General features: G+C 43.8%; 1 protein-coding gene across 3 annotated transcripts; it reads right to left on the bottom strand.

Annotated features, from left to right (window-relative positions):
• Positions 1-4,171: 4,171 nt before the first annotated feature.
• On the bottom strand, positions 4,172-23,197 carry SLC16A9 (solute carrier family 16 member 9). Of its 3 annotated transcripts, none has more exons than XM_021535171.2 (8): positions 23,092-23,197; positions 18,366-18,421; positions 17,913-17,949; positions 16,733-16,961; positions 8,811-8,954; positions 7,850-7,945; positions 5,394-6,302; positions 4,172-5,083 (listed from the first exon to the last, which is right to left on the bottom strand). In XM_021535171.2, exons 3-8 carry the CDS (start codon positions 17,937-17,939, stop codon positions 4,905-4,907), a joined length of 1,584 nt encoding a protein of 527 aa, XP_021390846.1. In that variant the 5' UTR covers positions 17,940-17,949; positions 18,366-18,421; positions 23,092-23,197; the 3' UTR covers positions 4,172-4,904. The 3 variants fall into 3 exon arrangements, with proteins under 3 accessions (XP_021390846.1, XP_077640655.1, XP_021390853.1); XM_077784529.1 differs by lacking the exon at positions 23,092-23,197 and adding an exon at positions 22,390-22,468; XM_021535178.2 differs by lacking the exons at positions 17,913-17,949; positions 23,092-23,197 and adding an exon at positions 22,390-22,468.
• Positions 23,198-23,729: the final 532 nt, after the last annotated feature.

The following is a 23,729-nucleotide window of genomic DNA, read 5'->3' as shown; positions in this document are numbered from 1 at the left end:
GTGTTTACTTTTCAACATGATCTGTGTGTGACACCGGAAAGGAGAAAAGAGATTAGACAGATAATTGTGCAGCCTGCAAGGAGAGAAACAAGGGAGGAAAAGACATTAGGTAAAATTGAGTTTTCAAGTTTAACTGTAACCACTTAAGATTAAGGCTGGAGCCAAAGGCAGAGAAGAGCATTTGCTGCAGTCACACTGCACAGGGCCACGACTGCAAAGCAGTTCACAAAGGAATTGCCCCGAGCTCCTTGCCAACCCTGCAGCTCACTACAGCACATTGAGCCAGCAGTTACACCTCAGCTCACACCACTGACACATCCAGCTGGTCTTGGGGAAAATAAAACAAAAAAAGCCTTTTCAGAGGTTCTGTGAGTGCCTCTACAGCAATGCACCACAAGGATGCAGTTGGATGCCTTTGACAAGCACTTTGACTAGCAGAAAATACAGCTCAAAACTATGGCCCAGAAAACCACTGTACCTAATCCTGTACACCAGCACAGGGACTCAGTCAGGAATGGGCTCAGGGCTGCTCCCCTGAAGCTCCTGAGGCATATGGGGAAGAGCTGAGAATTCCATGATGTTCCTTGTTGCACACCAAGTGAACAGACTGGAGGGGGCTGTGTGTTCAGCCTCACACTCCAGCCATGTGCTCTCCTCCCCCTCAAAACTGCAGCAAACACAGCACAACACCTGCACCTGACACAGGAGACCCAAAGGGAAGAAAGCACAGCAAGGGAGAGCTGCAGGATCTGTCCTGTCTCAGCTCTTCCTTATCACACATGTTCAAGACTCCCTTTCCTCAGCAGATGAAGCCTTGAGCATCTGCAGACAGAGTAGAGAAATATGTGTACATAGCAGTCATATTTTATTCTCTTTATACAGCTCTGGCCAAGAATTTCAGCAAGTCTCTCATTTCAGGTATCTGGGCCTCTAGTTTCTGAAAACATGAAATGGCACTAGGGCTAATAAAGTCTGCTTGGACTGATGTGATTATTTAATGAAAAAAGCCCAAGCAGGCAAGTACTCCACACATGGAACACAGATGGTTAAAGCTGACCAACAGACTTGTTGCAAGAAGCTATGGACACACTAAAGAAAACTAACGTAGGATGCTGTTGCAGAAAATGTGAGGACATACCAAATAAGGACACACAAGAATGGAGTCAAGCCTTCCCCACAGAGCCATGGGAGTGACAACAAACCAGGAACAGCAGCTACTTTGGGAAACTTGAAATCATTATGTCATGGCAGAGAGCTTAAGCCAGAGGATCTTGAAAAGTCCCTTTCAACAAAAATCATTCTGTGATTCAGTTCCTGCAACAAAATCATTACATGATACAGAACAGTTCAAGTTGAGCATGTATCACCTCTGAATTGTTTAAATTGTTTAAAAGCCAACATTAAAAAGAACAAATACCTCCATAAAAAAATATCAGAGCATAATCAGAGAGCATATTGACACATCTCTAAAGACTTTTTCCTGTTTGAAGATTGACAAGTCTTTAACTTGGCTATTCAACTTAATTTAGTCCTCTGAGTTTGAGAAATTCTGTTTCATAGGAAATCAACTTTTTCTACTTTCTCTGTCCTGTTCAACTAGATTTCTGTATAATTTCTAATTTTGCCATTTTTTAGTCTGGTTGGTATCATGCTCAGCCAAATATATATGTATATATGTGAAAGGCTCTCCTGAATGACCTGAAGTGAAATATCTCTCCAATAAAAAATACTTCCATGTCCGTTTAATGCTATGCAAACATCTCCTTCAATTTTTATAGTCCTTACTCAGCACATTGTTCAATGTCAGTGCTGGATGCAGGAATCCAGGATCAGCAGGATGTAGATAAATTAACAGCTACCAAAGAAATGTAATCTCTTTCTGCAGCTAATGATAAAGCCCATCAATTCAGTAAGACACAGAATACACTTTAAACCTAATAATATTTCACAGTTTCATTTGTCTTGTGTTGCAGCAACTATGATAAACTTTCATAGGATCTGCAAAGAAGATAAATGTTCTATTCATGACTTACTGACTCCACAGTAACTGAATAATTTATGCAATACACACTAATGTTTTCTTTTACAATAAATAGTAATTACTTAAGTATCACATTCCATCTGTTCCAGATCTGTTTGTCAGGGACTATAACACTCAATCCAGAATACTGCATGGCAGAACTGTTTACCTACCTCTACTACCCCTACCACTCTGTCAATGCTGATGACCTACTTTTCAAGCAAATAAGGCATAGATTATCACATTGTACCTGTCCTGCCACCTTCTAAAACACATTTGAACCTATGGATTCAGTATTTGAATGAAACATGAAGACAGCACCAAAGGCCCTCAGACAAAATGTAAGTTGCAACATCTCTAGAAATATCTTCTCAGAAAGGAGACCTGCAAGACTAGAAAAGTAAAATCAAAACATTAAAATCTTGGGTCTCGTGTACCACTTAAAGACAAGATAAATAAAACCACAGTGCTCAGCTGGCTGGGGCAAGGAGTCCTAGCACATATTGCTTGCAGTGGCAAATAAAATTCTTTAACAGTCAGGGCTCTTCCCTCACTGCTGGGTAGGGTTACATCAGGAAACTGTTACAGATCACTAGTCATATTTCCACACATATCAGGCTGCCTAATAATAGACTCCATTTCCATTGCAAGGGTGTGCTACATACCACCTAATCATTTGCATTAATTCCAGCTGCGTTTTTTCAGACCGATCACTAATTTAACATCAGTTTCATATTTAAAGAACTCAGAATGTATTTTTGGCAGGAAGTGAGCTTTTAAAAGATGAATCTGAAGGCATACATGCCCTGATCATACCCAGGATATCCCCACAGTTTCTTTACGTTGTGTAAAACATGGTATTACTTTTATATATATGTGGTGAAATATGACTACAGCTGCCATAAGAGCACATAAAATGGGTGCAAATCCAAATCAGATACCCATTACTCCAATTGAGGACTGGGGACGCATTTATGGCTATCCAGAATACTCAATATTCTTTCCACATGCACTGAATAAGCAAACTAGGAACAAAACCCACACTGTAGTTACACTCAGCTGACAAATGGAAGGGAAAATAAATAAAGAGGCAACTAACTGCATCTTTGTCATGCTTTAATATAAACAAACATAAGTGAATCCCAGAAAGTCAGCAAAAACTGTTTGAAGCCAAGCTGGATTTTCCTGCCTTGGACCAGACGAGGGAACATTACCTGCATGTAGGTCTGCCCCACTCAGATGCTGCATCCCTCCTGCTTAATGAGGTGTGCAAACACAGTAACTCTGTGCACAGCACTTGGACAACACAGCCTGCTCCTTACATGCCTTCCTTTTACCTTGAGAATTATTAATGAGCCAGAACCATATCAGACACTTGAAGCCCACAGCACTGCTGAGAACTACTCAGGCATTTGCAGGCTGTAACTCGGGACTCGGAGCTTCCACCTCACCCAAGCCTTGCAACACGCTCCACAAAATATCAAACCTGCAGCGAGAAGCCAAAGCGCACAGGCCAGGCCACCCATGGATAGATTTGTCACTGCTACACAGGAGCAACCAGACAGAGCCTTGGCATGAGAGCAGCTCTGTAAGCAAGAGCCATTGCACAGGGCACATAGGGCAGGGCTGAGCCCGCAGAGTCATCCTGCCTTTGCTGGAGCACCTGCCTGGCTCAGGAAAGGCTTCATCATCACACGGTGTTCCCCCAGCCCTGCCAGCAACACCCAACACACACGCAGGGGTAGCCTGCAGCTAGAGAGACAAGAGTTTCAAGGGCTCTCCCTCACTGACTTGTTTGGTGTTCAAGTGTTGCAACTCTTTCCCCATCAGCTTTCTCTGAACCTCTTCTGCTAGCCCTCCTCTGTGCTTTTTCTTGCTCTCTGTTACTGCCTTTTCTCCTTGATATATCCATTCTAAAAAAGGACAGCAGAGATGACATTGCTGCCACAATTTCCCCTTGTTACTCATGTCTACCTATTAAGCTACTATTAAGCTTTCTGCAGCAATTTCAATCTACTGAACTGTGGTTGTGTAACAAGAGAGGCCCCCAGGACCACCAGCACTTGGGTGCCTTGCTTAGAAACACTCACCTGTGGGCATCAGTGAGCATCTCTCCAACGCTGATGAAAAGATTGCACAACCAAGTCAGCATTTTCTTTCACGGTTTCAACAATCACATTTATTCCTTGGTTTTAAAAGGTTTTGGTTCAACAGTTTTATAAAGAGGCTTCACAAAATGTGCAGTATTTATAAACATGGTTCTTAGTCGCAGTGGTAATAAGAATCTTTACTTTCATCATAATGTTCACTTCCGTTACGCAACACAAGGTTGATTTTTTTCCCCCCTCTTCTCCCTCCTACAATTGGCACTTAATCATAAATTGAAGAAACTTTAAAAAGACAAAAAAGTTAATCTAAGCATGAAGTTAAAAGCACCTTGCCACAGTATTACATTTTAATAAGGCAAATTCTTGTTTTGTAAAGCCTAATTGTGCAACTTGGAGACCTATGGAAGGAGGCAGAAACGCCAGCCTTCTATAAAGAACAGGCCTTCATTTTTGCTTCAAAGTGTTCACCCCTCCATACCACCCCCCCGCTTAAAAAAAAAGTACAGCTGATAATACAGAACATCCCCTTTACAGGGAGAAAGGAAATTACAATAGACAAAGGCTGAAAACATGGTGCATAGTACACAAAATAGGACTGTCTTTAAAAATAACATTAAAAAAAAAAGAAATAGAAGAAGAAAAAGAAACTGAACAACAAGCAACAATGGAATTTTTCTAGTGGAAAGAGGATTTGTGGGCTTCATAAATAAGTGGAAAATTACTAAAATACTTTGCTGTATAATATAAAAAGGCGCAAAGTGTTTTCCAGTTGTCACCTAAGCGTTAGATGCAACTTTGTAGGAGTAAGTGTTTGGAGGCAGCTTGGAGCTCTGATTGGTGCAGGCATTCCAGCAGGGCAGTGCTGCCAACAGCAGGAGAAATCCCCCCAGCAGGACACAAGAGCCACTGAAGTAGAAAGCAGTGTCGTACTCCTGCGTCCAGTCGTAAAACCAGCCTGAGGGTGGGATAAGAGAGAAGCTCATCAGGGAAATGTAACACAGCACCACTCACAGAAAAAAAACAATAATTAAAAAACACTCAAACAACAAAATAAGATAAAACTTAATAGGCCAAACCTAAAATACTGTTTGACCTTTAGACAAGGAATGTGTTTTCCCCTCAAAGACAAATTACAGACATAATCAGCCAAACAGCTTTTATTTTTTGTTGCAGATTTTGATTTCACCTTTCCATTACTATTAGAAATGCAAAAGCATTTTGTCTGGTTGTGACAAGCTGATGTTCAGTTTATATCTACGCCTTACCTACAATTGGTGGTCCAAGGCTGTTCCCAAGTCCAGCAAAGAACATCAATATCCCATAGGCATGAGTCAGTTTCTCAATCCCCACAGTCTTTGTTGTTACATATGGAAAAATCGACCAGTTCCCAGTCAGAAAACCCAAAATCCCAGAAAGCATTGCTAATGTAAGGTAACTTTTGGCGAATGGAATTGCAAACAAGGCCATTCCTGTCATTAATAAGGTAGTTACATAGAGATATAAAGTGTTAACCCACTTAAAATCTGCCAGTATTCCTAAAATAAGTTTGCCAACAGTCGTCATAATGCCAATAATGGAAATAAGGGGCATATAATAGTCATCTTCACTAATATTTGCACTTCTTGCTACATCTTCCATGAGCAGAGAAGGAGGAAATCCACCAATATCAAAGAGCAAGATGGCAACAAAGAGAGCTGAAAACACTTTGTTCTTGAAAAGAACCATGGTCTCCTTCCAGTAGGTCAAATAGAGCTGCCACTTCCTTTTGGCGAGTTGCTTGCAGAAGTTTGTCTGTTCTACAACTTTCTTTTTGTAAGTGTCTTTCTCATTTACATTTATTGAGCTCAATGCATTCTTATTCAAAATGTTATCCTGTTTGCAATCAGGCCCATTGTTCACACATTTTTCATCAATATAGCCCTTTTCAAGGATGCTAATGTTTTCTTCAATGGTCTTTTCCTTTTCATGGTAAACAAAATATTGATCTGGGACTTTGTCTACAAACATTTTCTCTGGTGGAGGAGAACTGGATGATTCCAAAGGTCTCATTAGGCTGCCACATGCTAATATATTTAGAGACAGGGCACCAACTATTAGCAGACACCCATCCAGTCCATACAGCTCAATAAGCTCTCTTTGCAGTGCTGCATATATAAAGAGTCCAACACTTGAGCCTATAAAAGAAAAATAAGTTTGGTTTAAACTGAAGAACCAAGTTTCTTCAACCATTCTTCAACCCTAATAAAATTCCACAATTCAGCAGCTATGTGCTACAGGAATGGTAATTAATTTGTGCTCCTCTCTCCCAGGTTTAATGAACTGGTAAATCATCAATCTCCTGAAGTTACACCTTCTTTGTTGAGTAGCCACAACATAAAAAAGCCTCCCAAGATATCTGAACACTTTGTGACAAACAATGCTAGCAGACACTTTATAAACAAGTAGGATCAATACTATATCTGATTAAAAACAAAGAACTATTAAGCCACCCTTCTGACCTGCACTCATATACATGTATCCCTTCAGGTACCATTTTGAGTTAGCACAATTAGAATTTCCCACTCCAACATTCTCCCCTTTCTTTGCTTTGCTGCCACCTTCCTCCTCCCAGGCAGAAATGAGCCAGGAGTTCTCCAAGACCCCTCCTAGAAGCAGCCCCTGACTGCCTGGTGTTTAAGGAGCAGGGTTTGCCTAGTAGGAGTTTACTCCAAAAGCATTTATGAAGCTCTGCAGGACTAAACATGCATTTGAGAAATGTGGCTGTTCAGAAGAAAACACTGAAGAGTGAGGGATTACTAGGAGCACAAGCATTTAATGCAATCCCAGTCATTTAAAGGAAAGGCTCTTGGTTGAATTGAGCACATATCCATTTTAACCAGTGGATGTCCTCTAACAAACACAGAACATTGATTTTCAAGTCAGTTTATATGACAAACTTTAAAATTATTTGCTGAGGACTGTCTGGTGGTAAACAGAGGAATAATCAATTACAAAATCCATGCTTGTTTTGCCTTCCATGTACTAAAATTAACCAGGGCACAATAAGATCAGGCTTTAAGGCAACCTACCTGGAATCCAAAACAAAGCCACTGTAAATGATCCCCAGAAACATTTCTGCAGAAGCTGCTCTTCACTCAGCTTGTGTGAATGTGGTATTAGTATCTCACACCACTGACTATACTGATCCCGTGTCTCCTCACTGACAGCTACTCAAGAAAAGAGGTCAGAGCAGACACTCCATGGCACACAGAAAGCAAGGCATGGCACAAGAGACATCTGCAACAATTCCTACTCAGGCCACTAAAAAGTGTAGAGGTACAGCTAGCGTGAGGTAGTGGTGATGCAGCATTTATATCCTGCATCTCCAATCTCTTTCTCACCTCTGATCCTGGGTAAGAACAAAGAGGAAAAAGAGTATTCCATGGAATGTTTCCCCTCATTATCCATGGCACACAGCCCAAGCTACATGAGTCTACTTTCACTTCAGAGAATATCCTCTCCTCATCTATACTGATGGCCCATAGCATAAACTTGCAGGTGTAGTTACTATTTTATCTGAAGCCTGAGTTTTTCCTCTTCATTGCTACTGATATTTTGTTTTAAGAAAGTAGTAACTTTCTTAAGTAACCGAGAAGAACATAATCTTCTGGTTTTTACTGCAGGGTAATGGAGGCAGTATCTGATTTGAAAAGCTGGAGAGAATTACAATTAAAAGTCCTACCTGTTGAAATCAGACCAAGTGCAAGGCCTCTGTGTTTGTCAAAATACTGGCACGTGATGGTAACTGTTGCAGTGTACAAAAGGCCACATCCAAGACCTGGATGAAAAGAGATATAAAAGATGCTCTATTCACATCCTCTAGGAAGCAAATGCCCCTCTGTTATCCCCCAGGTGATGCCACTGTGTACCCTGGGTTCTGAGGTACCCGTTAACCCTGGCTCAGCACTGTCCCACCTCCCTTCCCTGTCCCTGCTGCTGAGCTTGGGCGGAGCAGGCTGGGTTTGAGAGCTCCCAGCCGAGTTCTGGGCACTGTGGAAGGGCTGCAGGGCTCCCAGCCCAGGGCTGGCCCCGGAGCTGGGCAGAGCTGCCTCGGTGGCACCGTGCCCGGCCAGCACGACGCCGGCCCTGCTGGCCAGAGAGGTGCCCAAATGCCTGACACAGTTAATTTGATAAGCCACCCACAGCAGCACAGAGGGCAGGTCACCACCTGCCAGGAGAGCAGTGTTTTCATGCCTCCAAGCACAGCATTTTATGTTCAATCCAGTTCTGTGGAGAACAGCATTGCTCCCTAATGATCTCTCATTTATCAAATTAGAATGAGTATGTAACAAAATTCCAGAAGAGATATTATTCCTTTAAGATTGGCATTTCATGCCAGCAGAAGCCCTGCTCAATTCCAACCCTTAGGTAAAACCTCAGCTTCTCCATCTCTAATAATTGTGTCAACAGAGAACAAACTGTTTTTAAACCCTCATGAACATTTACATTGTTTTTATCTTTTACTTCATGGTAACAGCCTGCCCGTGCAACATCCCTCTCTGCCCAAAAGTAAAGCATTCTTTGATAAACCAAGTCCCAGACTACCACTGCCTCCTGTGAATTAGTTTCCCATTTCATATTCATAAACCAAGACTCAAAATGATGAAGATTAAGTCTCAAAATGAAGAGAACTTGTTTCTTACCAACAACTATCCCATATGAAACATATAGGAAGTATATGTTAGGTGCAAAACTGCTCATCATGAGGCCCCCAGCCACCATAAAGCCACTGAAGATAGCTACTGGTCTTGCTCCAAAAGATGATACACATATACTGCAAACAGGACCTAGAGGGAAAAAACAGGAAAAACATTCCAGGCACCAGGAAGAATTTATTTAAAAAAAAATAATTCTGTGGAAATGTTTCTTATTATAACTATTTAAATTTATAATTATATTAGATAAAAATTTAGAGCACTCATTTTCACAGGGTTCTCTGAAGCAGTCAGTTATAAAAATATTCAAGGTCAGACTTGCAAATTTTTTCTCAAGGAGAAACTGAACATCAAGGCCATAAAAGGGTCCTCAGGCTGGGAGAGAAAGAGCAAGTGAAACATTCCTTACACATAAGGAGATCCAAAACATACTGGACTGTAACACTGTCACCACACAACTAAGCTGTACAAAAGTTTTGATAAGAATCTTTATCTTGAAACACAAAACCAAGGCAGACCATCAGCCAGGCCTTAAGCAAGCAGGTATTTTTTGACAGAGCACAAAAACTGTGTTTCAGAAATGCAGTATCTGTATTCATCTTGGTATGTGATTTATAAATCTGGAATGGAAAAACAGTAACTTGGGATCATGATTGCAGTAAGAATGCCACCTGGTGCTTACACAGAGGGAATATCTGCTGGCATACCAGGAAAGGACAAACACTCTTCCCCGATTTTAAAATATAATTAAATACCCACTAGTCAGGTGTCCTACCAAAGAACCCTTTACTACCTATCTCTGCTCCTCCTGTAAAAATACAGAAAATAAAAGTCACCTACTGGGAGCAGCCATAACAACATTCAAGTTCACTCCCCAATACTTCTCAGTTCTGAGTTCTCTTAATCCTTCAAAACAAGAACAAAGTGAGGCAGAATTCATACCCTGCCTCTATTCAATCAGTTTTCTCCCCATAGAAATTGCAGAACAAGCACTTATTCTCAACTGTGTGACCTGGAATACACCTTTTAGTCTTTAGTCTTAAGTAGTGTGCAAGCTTAGTGCTCTGCATAAATAATCAACCACAAGGGACTTGGCTTGCAAAGACAACTTATCTGAAACCCTGTAGTTCCAAACCTTCATATACAAACTTAGGTATTAGCCTCATTTCTAAACTCAGCAACTTTGAGATTTGAAGTTAGATACACAGATGAATGCCATTATTTAATACAAACAAACAAAACCAACTTACAACATCTGCCTCTCACATACACGCCATGGTCGATTCAATCTGCAAAAGGAGCAGTTTTGGAGTCTGCCATTTGTCAAGGTTAGTGCTCCCTGAGTCATGTAACAGATTCCCAGCAGATGGGAGGTGAGCCCAGAAAGGTGATACGAGGTAAACAGTTGGAGCCTGGGGATGGTGCTTGCCTAGGTTTGTAGACAGGAGAGAGCAGCTGGGAATGCAGGCAAGGTTTTCCTGTGGTTGCCAGCCATGGGACAAGCAGTTCAGGCAGGCAGGAGCAGAGATTCGTCAGCAGGTGAAATGATCCTCAAAGACAAGGCAGGCCAGAACTTTTGCCCTACATTAGAGCTTTCTGCCCAGGGAACATAAAGGGGGGTGAGTCTGAGCTGGGGCTTATCCAGGCAAAGAGTCAGAGTTACAGAGGAATCAAGAAAATATTCCAGGAAAGAAATGTTTAATTGGATTTTGGAAGCAATGAAAAAGGAAGATCTAAGCACTTACTGCTTCTCAAGAGTCAGCACACTGTGGGAATGAAAGCTGGCCAGCATAACCTGGGCAGAGTAACATGCTGAGAACAAAAGCTAAGAACATTGCTGATTCTTAGAATTAATCACTAGAATGGGCAAATTAAGATTGGTATGTTTCTTAAAACCATGGGATTTAAAAATGAACAAAGGATTGACTCTGTATTATATAAAGAATTAGTCTACAGTAAAAGAGGGCAGTATTAATATAACACAATTAAGCAGAGGAATTTGCACTCTTTCTATTCTTTATTTCTGACCTACTACCTGGCTAAAACAAACAGCATTTCCCTTCCACCTGCTCTCTATATTTTGACACAGCTACTTTCAGAAGGTCTCTGTCCAGTCTGGGGTGGTGGTGCTGGTACAGACATCACTGACCCCTCCTAGAGCATCTGAGGGGAAATGGGACCCTCTGACCCCAAGCCAGAACAAGAGAGACACAGAGCAGAAGGACGTGGCTTCACAACCTGACAAGGACATCTCCACTGGAACATTATCAAAAGCCTCCCTGACAAGGCCCAAGGAGATGTTCTTCCAGACTCTCTGCTTACAAACTCTAATCCCAAAGGAGAACAAAGAGTACAAAAAGATCTTTTACCCCTACCATGGAAAACAACCTGCACAAAACTGAGGAACCTGCTCCAGTGAGCTCAGTATTAATCTGCTATCTCACACAGCAAGACATCTGGCTACTCAGCAATGGCCCTGTTTATAAGAAGGAGTGCCAGTGTAAATATTAAATTATTATAGGTCTCTGAGTTGAGCAGAGAAACAGCTCCATCTTCCCATTCACACTAGGCACGACTTTCACACTCATGACACTGCTACAAAATGAGTCACAAAAGAAAATCCCCTGACAGCCAGCATCTTTGTCCTTTCCTGCCTCCTTGCACTGCTTTCCTTTCTCTGTTTCCCAGAGCACAGGCATTTTTTTCCCACCAGGCACAGCACCTTCTGTTATCACCATGGTATATGCACAGCAGTTGACTGTAAACAAACTTGTTATTCTTTACAAATATTTGAAGCACAATGGGTTCAAGGCAGTAAATTCTAGTAAAAATCTAACTTTCACAGAGTGTGACTGAGACTTACGCTGTGGATTTTACTCAAAGTGGGCATTCTGAAGAATGCAGGAGTCTGCAGACAGCCACACAGGAAACAGATCTTCTGTCAGCATAAGGGTTTTCCTTAGCTGACTCTCACCATACTATGAACAACATAAAAAAATCCCAGTGGCAATCCTCAAAAGAAAGCATGAAAAATAGTTTTAAAACCAGCATTCTGTTCAGTTTGCCAGCACCTCCAGGGGTTAGCACTGGAACTAGCACAATATTTTATGACATTGATAAATATTTACCTCTTTTACAAATAAAATCCCTAGGGCTTTTTCTTTTCCAAATGATGAATCTTAAACCTAGACCAAACTCAATCAAAAAAAGATAGCACCACAGTTTACTGGAATGTTAGCTAACTCTAGAAAGAAAAACTCAGCACTGCAACACAATTACCAGGGGAGCAGGCAACAAGATCCCCAGACAAAATGGGAAGCAGAAGGAAGATAGATTTTCACAGGAGATCTTCATACAGAGGGACTAAAGAGGAAGAACACCTAGGAGGGATCATTTGTACACTGGTATTTTTATTAAGATTATTTTGAATTAAATACTTTACCCTCAGTGAGACCAGGATGTGTCAGTGAGTCCTTCCTGAGATATAAAAACAAATGACCTGCTGAACGCAGAAACTTAAACCTGCAGAAATGTGCTGACCTCCTGACAAGTACAATGGTGTTTTGTTTTATGGACATCAAGAAACTAGCACTTTTTTCCTCAATGCTTTCACATAAAGTGAAAAAAAAAACCAAACTGCAGAACAACACTCCCTCCCTCCACTCACTAATCTCAAGAGTCCTTCTTCCTTCACCTCATATACAAAACCTTTTGCTAAACAAACTATATTGGACAACTGAGGCTTCTTTTTTATCACCTGCATTAATCTGACCCACCCTACCTGGGCATCTGTCCGAGCCTGTTGAAACTGTAGAGCAGAAAAAATGGTCATGGACTGCATGTAAAATCCACTGGACAGAATACAAGAACATGTTTTGCATCTTATGCACATTTCTAAAACCTGGTTATAATAAATACGATCTTTTCCAAATGCCTGTATTTTGGATGTGAATATAGATCAGAGAAAAAACCTTTTCACAATAGGCAGAAACCCACCCCCAGCTGATTGGAAAGACAGTTCCCTTCTAAAAAAGGCTGTTACATGAACTGGGCTTCTTTTCAGAGGGATCTTGGGGACACCCTTCTCCCCTGTGCACAAGCTATTTACAGTGTCCATACTTCAGAGTGGGGGCTATGGCTGTGTGAGGTTTGTGTTCAAAAATATGTAGATGCTACAAAAGCAGTTGTAGAGTAGCAAAATTGTTGCTTGAAAACACAAAATTAAGCTTTTTAAGCATCTAGCACTGAATGCCTCAGATCAGCAGAAACATCCCATCAAATTATCAAGGCGTGCCTTCCAAGAGAGAATCCTCCCTTTGCTCTCTCTCCATTAATGAAGGGAAGTAGGAATGGAGACATTGATGATGTCTCCTCCTATGTCAAAGACTGTGAAGTCAACTCTTACTATAAACAGTTTTGGTGCCAATTATAGGCGCCAAGGTCTTTGTTTTGCTTTAACAAATGGAACATGGATTAAATTTAATTTCAGGCTTCAAATGAATCCAAAATTAAGAACATTTGGTGAAGAAGAAACACATGATGTTCAAGAGTATGTATAAATATCCTCCTCTGGCCTGCTTTAGTAAGGGAAACCTAGTAAACTTTTTTGATTTCTTCCTGTGGAACAAGCCCTAAGCCATGTGCCCCATCTGCCACAGCCTGGCCAATGTTGTAACACCTAATTCTGCAGGGCAGCTCTCACCTCTGCCTTCTACAGTAACACTGATACTTGTCTTTCAGTGTTCTAGCACTGCTCTGTAAGGTTTCATCACAGAAAGTCATAAACCAAGCCAACCGGTGAGGAGGAGCTCATCCAGGTCCCTGCCCCATTCCCCTTGCAGCTGACGAGGTGAAGAGTTCAGCCCAGGCTGGACAGTGCCTCAGCAGCACCGCCTGTGCTGCGAGCAGAAGGACAGAAATCAAACACCAGGTGCCCAGGAAATGAATCCAAATAAACAAGGTGCTGTACTGGGTTTCTGTGTCTCCAATCTAAGTTTAGCTCTCACATAAGTCAGAAGTAAACATTTTAGAAAGGATACCAATGCAGCAAATGTGAAAGTGCTCACCAGCATCACCTGCTTAAAAAAAAAGTTTCAGACTACATGAACAGAAGGAAGGGGAGAAGACAGAGAACCTTTTTCTGTGCCAGATGCCATATATATCTTCTTGGGTTTGGTGAAATTTCAGTACTAATACAGCAGTCACTGGTATCTGTTACCAGTTACACTGGTCTCTGTAACTTTCTGTGTTACAGAAGCTGGTGAATGTGATTGTCAGTGCTATCAATGAGAAAAGTCTTCCTAAGACAATGGACCCTGATTTATGTCCTATCTGTGGCTGCTAATCTACAATAATTGTCATTCCTTTTCCAATCTGGCATCTACAGCTTCAGAAAGGTGATGTTAAGTTGAAGAAAGCTCACAAAAGAGCCTTAATGGCTCTCCAGTAGAACCTTAATTAAAAGTGTGGGAGTCTTGGCAAAAAGACTGTATCAAGTTACAGGCTTTAAAAAAAATTAATAAGTAATTTGATTACATTCTCTAGACATCCATCACACTAATCAAGGGTAACTTCAAGACATACCATTTAAAGATAACATTATTCATCAGCTGAAAACTAAAAACAACTTGTATCGTAAGATTGCATACTTTTAAGGAGGAAATTTAGTGGATTTGTCATTAGGGTTAGATTCCAGCTTGACAAACATTTCAGGTAAAGCTGGGAACACAGAATTTGTTTTCAGTCAGCTCTGATAACATCAATGTAATTAAAAGACCCTCCCTGTACTTTCTTTTGAAGGCATAAAAGGTAGGAATGATTATTAAGCTTCTGAATGCCAACCTTAAAGAATAAATTCACGTGGACAGACAGCATTCCTCCTAACTTGTCAAACCTTCATTAATCATTCCATACCAAAATCAGTCACAAGAGCACCTTTGATTTGTATTATTCATCATTGATTTGTATTATTCATCATTATTATTGCTGCTGTCAGGGTTTAACCCCAGCCACAACCAAGCCCATGCAACCACAATCTCACTCCCCCACCAGCAGGAACAGGGAGACTCAGAAGGGTAAAAGGTGGAAAACTCTTGGGCTGACATAAAGGCAGTTTAATAGGGGAAGCAAAGCACACTTTGCATGCAGGCAAAACAAGCCAAGGAATTCATTCACTGCTTCCCATGGCAGGGCAGGTGTTCAGCCATCTCCAGGACAGCAGGGCCCCATCACATGTGATGGTGACTTGGAAAGACAAATGCCATCTCTCAGAAGATCCCCCCATTCCTCCTTCTGCCCCCAGTTTATTTACTGAGTGTGATGTCCCACGGCATGGAGCATCCCTTTGGTCAGCTGGGGTCACCTGTCCTGGGTGTATCTCCTCCTGACTCCCTGTGCACCCCCAGCCTCCTCAGCAGCCTGGCAGCAGGACCAGCAGAAAAGACCTTGTCTCTGTTAACCCTGCTCACCAGTAACAAAAACATCTCTACATTATCAACCCTGTATTCAGCACATATCCAAAACACAGCCACTGAGAAGAAAATGGACTCTAGCCCAGCCAAAAACCAGCAGAGCTACAAAGCACGCTGCTGAGAATTGCTCACAGTAGCAAGACAGAGGGCACTAAAATCTGGAAACTAGCACAGTGTTGACATAAGAAAAAGGGGACTTAACAAAGCCAGAGACTTCTGGTCTCCTATGAGAGAGTGTTCTCTTGAAATTTCCTTCTGCCTAGTTTTTCCTTCAGTGATTACCTTGTTTGTCATTATTTTCTTCCCATTTCACTCTTTCACTCAAGTATGTTTAGGTCTTGATGAATAGCAGGAGTTAATACCCATAACACAGGAAATGACAAAAGGATGATGGAAGAGCAATCTACAGTCCTTTATCCAATAACACCCTGAGACTGAATATAGTCTTCTAGTGCTTAGTGATCTACCTGCCTTTGCCCATTTCTCTTCTGCCTGGAGGTAAAAACCCCTAACACAGGTGTGAGACCAGTATTTGATCAGTTCCAGGGCCACACAAAGCACTGTTCTTTATTCAGGTCTGTATTGCTATTGGAACATCAACTTTCTTCTGAGGAGACTTTCCTCAGGATTCTGAGCCACATTTTGTCCATTAAACCACATTATTGCTTTTGCTTGTAGCAGCTGCCCTGCTGAGAAGAATTTTTTTCCAGATTCTGCAAATAGATAATAGTTCCCATGGTGAATCTTTGAAAAACAGAAGTTAGTGATACAACCCAGTAAATACCATGCCTGATATTAAAACACCAACCTAGGAATTTTCAAGGTGGGGTTTTATTTCCCTAAAATTCTTCTGTTACTCTCCAAGTGACAATGTCTTACTACAGAAAAGCTTCCAGTAAAGTTGCTTTACTTAATGCTACTGTTACCCATAACTTTCCAGCCTTCAAAGGGAGTTTTTTCCCAAATAGAGAATGCAAAGGAGCCCTCACCCACCCTCACTGGTAGGTTTACTGCTAGAGCTGAAAACTTAGTAACTAGTTTATTAACTTTCTTTCCATAAAGCAGTTGAACCATTTCAGACTAACAGCTTGCTCTGATTTAAAGACAATAATGTAAATGTTAGTTTTAAAGTCTCATTAAAAAAAAAAAATGCATCAACAAAATTACTCTTCAGCTTCTTAGAGTGTGGCTTTTCTACTTTATTCAAATACAATAATTTTGAATTTTCTAAAGGGAATATTTTTATTGCTCATTTATCATGATAGTGCTCTGGTTTATATGCAGAGTGAAAATATGTTATCTTCTTACTCATCCTGACCTAAAACAAAAATGCTGCACCCTCATTTGCAGCTATCTTTGATACAATTCCAAGAGCACACAGAGACAAAAGCATCAATTGGAAACGTTTCAGTTTAAGACAGATACTGCTTCTGCACTTACTGGCAAGCAATCCAATTCCATTGGCCAGTGATCCAACCCAAGCAGTCTTGCCTTTCCCTTCTCCAAAAGCATCCAGCCACTCTAAATACAAGACTCCCACCGCCAGCGGTGATCCATAGCACAGGAACTGGGTGAAGAAGGAAACCACAACAATCACCCAGCCCCAGCCACCATCTGGTGGCTTCCGAAATACCATCTTGGCAGCTGGGTGCAGAGGCAGGGGCAGCACCTGTGCAAACAAAACCCAAAGAGAACAGAGTGTTAGAAACAGCCTGACCAGGGGCTGTGGGCACAAGGGAGCTGTGCAGAGCAGTCACGTTCAGCCAGGGGCTGGCTCAGCCACCCTGCATGAACAGCACAGCTCGCAGTGTGGACACTGGCACTGCCAAACTGCTCCTCTGCTGGCTAACAGACAGACAGCACCTAAAGCATAGCAAGTTGTACATACACAAGCATTGTATGAGAGAAAAACATTTCATTTGTTGAGCTCCAAATAAGCCCTGTGAAACCTTCACATTAAAAGAGCCCCATTGTCACCTGCTGTTAAAACCATGGACCTCAAAGAAGGATCAAAATAGCAAAAAGCACAGTATCTTCCCAGTTGCTAAGGTGTTTGCCACCAGATAGTGCACTCTAAGAGGGGCAGATCAGGAGGAAGACTGACATTTAGCATTAACAGTTAAGTACTCTGCTTTGTCAACAAAGCTATGTGTAGAGGGCTGCATCCAAAAATCACTTTGAATATATTAGTGAAGCAAGCTCTAAGGCTGTGTGCAGGTGTGGCTCATATGCCAAGACATGACAGCAGCAAACATGCATACAAAAATCTGCTATAACCTGTTAGAGTGTCTGCCCTCTGTGCAGTTGGCACACATCAGCCTTCCCCAAACTGGCAATCACTGCCTGGACTCCAGAAATACCACCTGGCTCCTGTGCATGGCACAATCCATCACCTGTGTATCTATGGCTTTAAATAACCCACCACCCTCACATCTCAAGACTAGTGTGTGAATGTAGGGATCAATACTTTTAAAATCCAGCAAATTTAGAGGTTTTCCAAGCTACGTTGCTCTGGAGTCTCCCTGTGCACACAGCCAGCCTGCCCTCCCTCTCTACAGGGAGCAATCTGCCCAAGTGATGAATACAAAACACATGCTCTGCTCCTGGCTCTGCCACTAACCAGATACGTGATTCTCAATAGTTTCATTTCCTTCACCCTGGAAGATAGAAAGAGGTAAGATCTTACCCTGTTTTCTTAATGAAATATTCTCAAGGACCATCTCCACACTGCAGCTTAAGCATTAAGACTGCTGCAGTAACAGCTCTGCTCTGGGAGACTCCCAAGAGGCAAAGCAGAAAAAGAAATGCATTGCACTGCCTTTTTGACTTAGGAACCCAGAGGAAATGGGGAAAAAATTACTGCTGTATGAAAGCAATGAGGAAAACAAGCAGACAATACAGAATTCCCATTTGAGACCCTCACACCCTTTTCTTGGGCAGTTTTTAAAAATTTGCATGGAAAATTTACAAAAACACTATAGTATAAAATTTTGAGGAATTGTATAGGGACATGAAAAAGGCTAGTTCTAGTTTACAAATGCACTTAAATACTACTTTGAGGGTAGATACTCACAGATGATGGCAAAAATCTGTCAGCTTCCTATAAATGTACCTTCATGTGACAACCACCTGCAGAAAAAGAGCAAAGCAAGTTTTGAGCCAACATATCACTGCAACATTTAACACAACTCTGAAAAAATGGTGGCTTCACATGAAATTTCTTCTTTTTAAAATCATCTCAGAGGAACTTCAGAAGCAAACAAGTTATCTCAGTGGAGAAGTACTGATCTCCTGCAATTAATTAACATCTGACAGCAGTCTTGAGCCCTCAAATAACAAAAACATTGCCTACTAATGTAAAATACATCCTGGGTCCTTTGGGAGTGATTTACAATTTTAATATACTGACTGTCCTTGAAGATACAACATTCCCAGTTACAAATGTTACAAAATTATTTGTTTCAGCTTATAAATGTAAGCTCTGACTCACTCCAATGCCTGATCCTGTGAGATGCAAGGGTGGCAGCTGGGATAGATGGAAGTCATAGGAACTTTCCTGTAACAATACCTTTTACACAAAAAAGGATCCCTGTATTTCTACATGAAATATTTGAGTTATTTGAATGCAGTCCCCAAGAGCTGACCTATGCATCTGTCCATGAATTAAGTCATTTTCACTTGGCTTGTTTTGTCTCTGCCTAGAGGAAAAAATAGTGGAAATAAGGTAGTAGCTTTAAAAGACAATGAGACAAAGCAAGGAAGTTTTCAGAAAAACTCTACAATAATGGAGGTAGACAGTGAATAGCCCCAACTCATATTTGTTTAAAAATAAACTTTAGAAAACAAACACATTTGATTTCCATTATATTGGTGCCCTAAAATTTAGCACAAAGACAACTCTTGAGTTCAGTTCTGCTATTCTAAACATTTCATGGGAAGGGAACAAGGACTAGGCAGGAGAGGAAAAAACTTTTTGCAGTCTTAGGTCATGCAGTCTCTTCTAATAGAAAGACTAAAAACCTCTGGGTTAGTTTGTCACCTGTTGCAATGCTGCAGAGTATAATTGAACTTAACCAACTGTACCAAATTTACAGCAGTAGAAGTACTGACCTTCTACATACTGACAACTCCTATTTTGTATCTCAGATCTCTTTTCCATCTTTTAGCTAAATAACAAAACTTTAGGTAGCAACAGTCTCTATTCTCTGAATGTTCCAAGCCATTTACAGTCCACAACTGTCAAGCAAAAAGTAAAAAAACACCATAATTTTCCCCAGAATAATCCTCAGAGGAATAACAGATCTATAAAATCACAGAGTTGGGTTTTAATGACCTAGCTTTCCCTTCCCTTCTCCTCTCTTTCCTTCCCCTCCTGTTTTTGCAGGTTATTCCTTCACCTCATACTGCTGTGTGACCGATACCTAAACTGAGGTATTTTCTAACTCCCCTGAAGGCTCAAGGCCACAGAGAGCAGGGAGCTGCCAGACCTGCACAAGGAGCCTGTTCCCCAGAGCCTTCTGCTATGATAGTTAAAGATGTCCTGGACAACCAAGCCACTGCTGGGATCATGGATATCAATCAGCTTCCTATTGGAACATTATTTAATGCTCCTCCAAAAGGGGCAAGTTGTACTGTAATAGCTTAGTAGCAGGGAAAAGAACTGACAGTGAGAATTAAACCTTCACTTTCATGGACATCAAATCTGTGCATCGACTTGGGGGAGATCCAAAGTGCCTTTTACTATTTTCTGTCTGTGTAGAAGGAGGACACAAGCTGTAAAAGACAAATGTGGACACCAGAAATGAAGAAGCAGAAGCCCACAGAGAAGGGAGTGAGGGGAGTCAATAGTTTTGGGTTTTTTTTCTCAGAACCAACCAGGAAGACTTGTGTGATCCTGGTAACAGATAAACAACTGTTTAGGATTCAGGTGGGAACAGTTTCACAAACCTTTCTGTTCACTAAGCCTAGGGATATTGTTTCAGACTCCAGGAAACCAAATTAAATAAAAATACTGAAAAAGAGACATGAAGCATAAAGAATTGAATAGTAACTTGAAATTTGGTGAGAAAAAGCTTTTCAGTGAGTTGTACTCACTGTGAATAAGAATCAGAGGAAGAGAGCTGTTTGATGAAAGCCTTTACCAACCACAACAAAAAGAAACCCTAGAGAACAAACTGAACAACAGTTTCAATGTGGAAAGAGAGAAGTGTCTGGCTGCAACTATTTGCTTTGCTCCGAGCACCATTATCACAACACTGAACTCCCTTCCTATAAATCTTAGAATTTGGCTTAAAGATGACAGATGAGCACAAAAAAAGAACATGAGTACCACTGAAACATTAGCCCTCAGCACAGCAACTTGTATTAATCTGTGGCAAGAGGGACTCTTGAGAAAGACAGTAGCAATGTGATTGTTTCCAGTTTGTTCTTTGTGCAGCCAGAGCCCGGGTAAGTGTGTTGCTTTCTGCGAGCAGCACAGGGCTGCATAGAAAGCTGATGTCAGCAGACACACTGCGTGATTAACACTGGGCTCGTCAAGTTTTGCAAGGCACTGCTACAAATCAAGACGGTACTAGCCAGAAAAGTAACATCCCTCATTTTAAGCTGAATCAGACTTCTTGTGAATTTCTGGTTATTGTCAGGCAAGTTCTTGCAACTATCATCTGAATTTCCTGCTACCCTTAGCTTGCAAGTAACACCTAGAGCATGAGATTGGTGCACTATGGTTGCTTTTAACATGCTCATTATTTCCAAACACCTGCATGTGTACTGACGCAACAGCACAGGCGTTGTATTAAATTCACTGGAAGATGCATCTGTACTTCCACGACATCAGACTTTAACTGATGTTCTGACCACAGTAGCTCTTGTGTGACACTGAATATATATGTGCGTATATATATATTTCCCTTCTAGCTCTCAATATTCAGGTCCGCTTATTTCTTACATTTTTCTACTTGCCCTTTTGTCAGTTAAGCAAGAAAGCCGTCAATATCAATGTTTCCTTCTATTTCTTATGGATGACAGAAGTGTGAAATTCAAATCAAAACAAAACACCAGAATAAAACTTAACAACATAATGTTTTTCCATTGTGCAAAATTAGTTTACATTAAGAAGCATCAGTGGGGCAGCACATAAACCAGTCAGCTCTGTACAAATCTGTCAACTCAGCAGAACCAGTCCTACCTGTTTCCAGAGCCTCAATGCTCCAGAGCGGATGGAAACCCCCCTGAAAGCACAACTTTAGTGCCTGTCCGTCACTAGCACGCATCCATGCAGGCAGATGTGAGCCGACGCTGCTACAAACCACCAGCCAACATGATTTACCAGAGATCTCCGTAAAACGAGAGCACGATGCGTGCCGCCTTACGCATCACAACCTGCGAGGGCTCGCTCCAGCATCTGTTCCCTCAGTCCGTGCGTGCCCCTTGGCCCGTGGGGGGCTCCGTGGGGATGGATGGCCTCTTATAGACCCCGGCTCGCCTGGCCTCTCCCCACGCCCCCGTGGGCCAGCCCCCAGCCCCGCGTTACACATTGACGCCTTCCAGCTCCAGGCCGGTTTCCACGGGAAGCGCTGATCCGCGCAGTGACGCGCAGCGGGAGGTGACTGAAGGTCGCCCTCGCCGTCCCGACACCGCCGCACACGGCCGAGCCGCGGCGCGCCGCTCGGGGCGGCCGCAATGGGCACACGCGGAGGTTGTGCCACGCACCGATGGCGACGGGCGCTCGCTGCCATGTGCCCGCAGCAGGTGCCGGTATCGCACACCGCCCAGAGCCCACCGGGTGGCAACAGGACGCGCCGGGAGCCAACACCGAGGGGTGCTCGTCGATGGGCACCGCAAGGGATGCGTTCGCCCCGGGTCGGCGCCGTGATCCGCTCCCGTTCCCTTTCCCAAAGCCGCTCCCAGGAGACCGCGCAGAGCCGCCCCCGGGGCCCCGGCCCGGACCTGCCGCCCCCAACCCCAGCCCCCGGGGCAGCTCCGGCCGCAGAGCGGGGCCGGGCCGGGCCGGGCCGGGGGCAGCGGCCCTTGCGGGGGCTCCGTCCGCCCGCCCCGCCCCGCGCCCCCCGCCCGAAGCGCGGTCCCGGCCCCGTTACCTGCGGGCGGGCGGGCGGCCCGTGGGGCGGGGGCCCGGAGCCGCCCCCGGGGAGCGGGGCAGCCCCGCATCGCGGCGGGCGGGCGGGCCGCGGCCGGCACGAACCGGTTCTAACTCGGGCGGGGGAGGAGCTGCCGGGGGCCGCCGCCGCCTCCGCCCGCAGCCCCGGCGAGGAGGGCTGCCCCGACCCCCGCCCCTCGGGCAGGCGGGGACTCACCTCGCCGCGGAACGCTGCCCTGCCCCGCTCCTGCCCCGCGGGCAGAACCCGCCCCGCCGCCTCCCCCTGCCCGGCTGTCGCCGGGGACGGGCGGACACGCGTCCCCGGCCGACGGTCGTGCCCAGCCCGGGGCCGGGCGGCCGCAGCGGAGCCGTGCGGGAGCCGCCGCCGTGCCCCGAGCAGGGCTGGGGAGCGGCGCTCGCCGCCGCGCCCCTGCCCGTCCCCAGCCAGGGCCTGGCCCCAGGCACGGTGACCCCGCCGCCATCCCCCGTCCCCTGCTCCCTGCCCGGGCAGCGCAGGGCCGGTTCCCTCGGGCGCTCCGCCGCGGTGCCCAAGGCAGCGGAACGGCCGCAGGACGGGGATGGGCGCTGGCTCCCGCCGCCGGCCGTGCCAAAAGGCCGCAAACCTGCGCTGCAGACAGCGGTGCAGGCAGCGCACCTGCAGCACCGCAACCCCGGCCTGCCCGCTCGGGGAGAGACAACTCACTCGTGTATCAGCGCACCCACTGCCCGCAGAGGCCGTCTCATCGCAGCCCCGGCCCGGATCCGTGTGCATGGCACGTCCCGCGCTGTCAGACGCACGGCGAGGTAGTTGTAAAGTTCAGCCACCTGCGATATTCACCCTGCAGACTGCAAAGGCTGTCGCAGAAGCTGACTGAACACTCAGCAAGCCTCTATCCCGGGCGTGTTCAGCGTGACAGCTCTGCTGCTACCTTTACCCAATTAGAGCTCAGGTAACCACACACTGCAGGTGGAAATATAAACATTCCCAGAGTTTAGTGACATTTTGAGACCTGAAATATTCCTAGACCTGAAATTCTGATGCAACCTCAGATGTTCACAGCCTCTGCAGTTCCTACAGGTATGGAATTTTCAAACCTGCAGTCCAGACTTACTCCTTCATGCAATATTTACAAAGGTTTGTGAACTTCAAATGTCTTTGAAAGTGTCTTGATCCACACCTCACAGTATTCAGGTAAATATCAAAATTAATACTTGCTACTGGAAGGACTGACAGAAGAATGACATAAACTCAAGCCTCACTTCTAAGACATCTCAGCTGATGTTGGGTTGTGTTGCGTATCTCGTGTCGTAAAGGGCAGCCAACTGAAGGGGGGGGAGAGA

This window comes from Lonchura striata, chromosome 7 (genome assembly GCF_046129695.1).
Source record: "Lonchura striata isolate bLonStr1 chromosome 7, bLonStr1.mat, whole genome shotgun sequence".
NCBI lineage: Eukaryota > Metazoa > Chordata > Aves > Passeriformes > Estrildidae > Lonchura > Lonchura striata.
The sequence above is the reverse complement of the archived record's forward strand: the minus strand, read 5'-3'. Positions and strand labels throughout refer to the sequence as shown.

Bases quoted from the DNA above. Each gene is read 5' to 3' on its own strand.
- SLC16A9 (XM_021535171.2), bottom strand. From the start codon at position 17,939: ATGAAACTATTGAGAATCACGTATCTG. The intron at 16,962-17,912 runs GTTAGTGGCAGA...TTGTTTGCACAG, and splicing joins TATTGAGAATCACGTATCTG to GTGCTGCCCCTGCCTCTGCA. The intron at 8,955-16,732 runs GTAAGTGCAGAA...TTTTCCCTCTAG, and splicing joins TGGAATTGGATTGCTTGCCA to GTCCTGTTTGCAGTATATGT.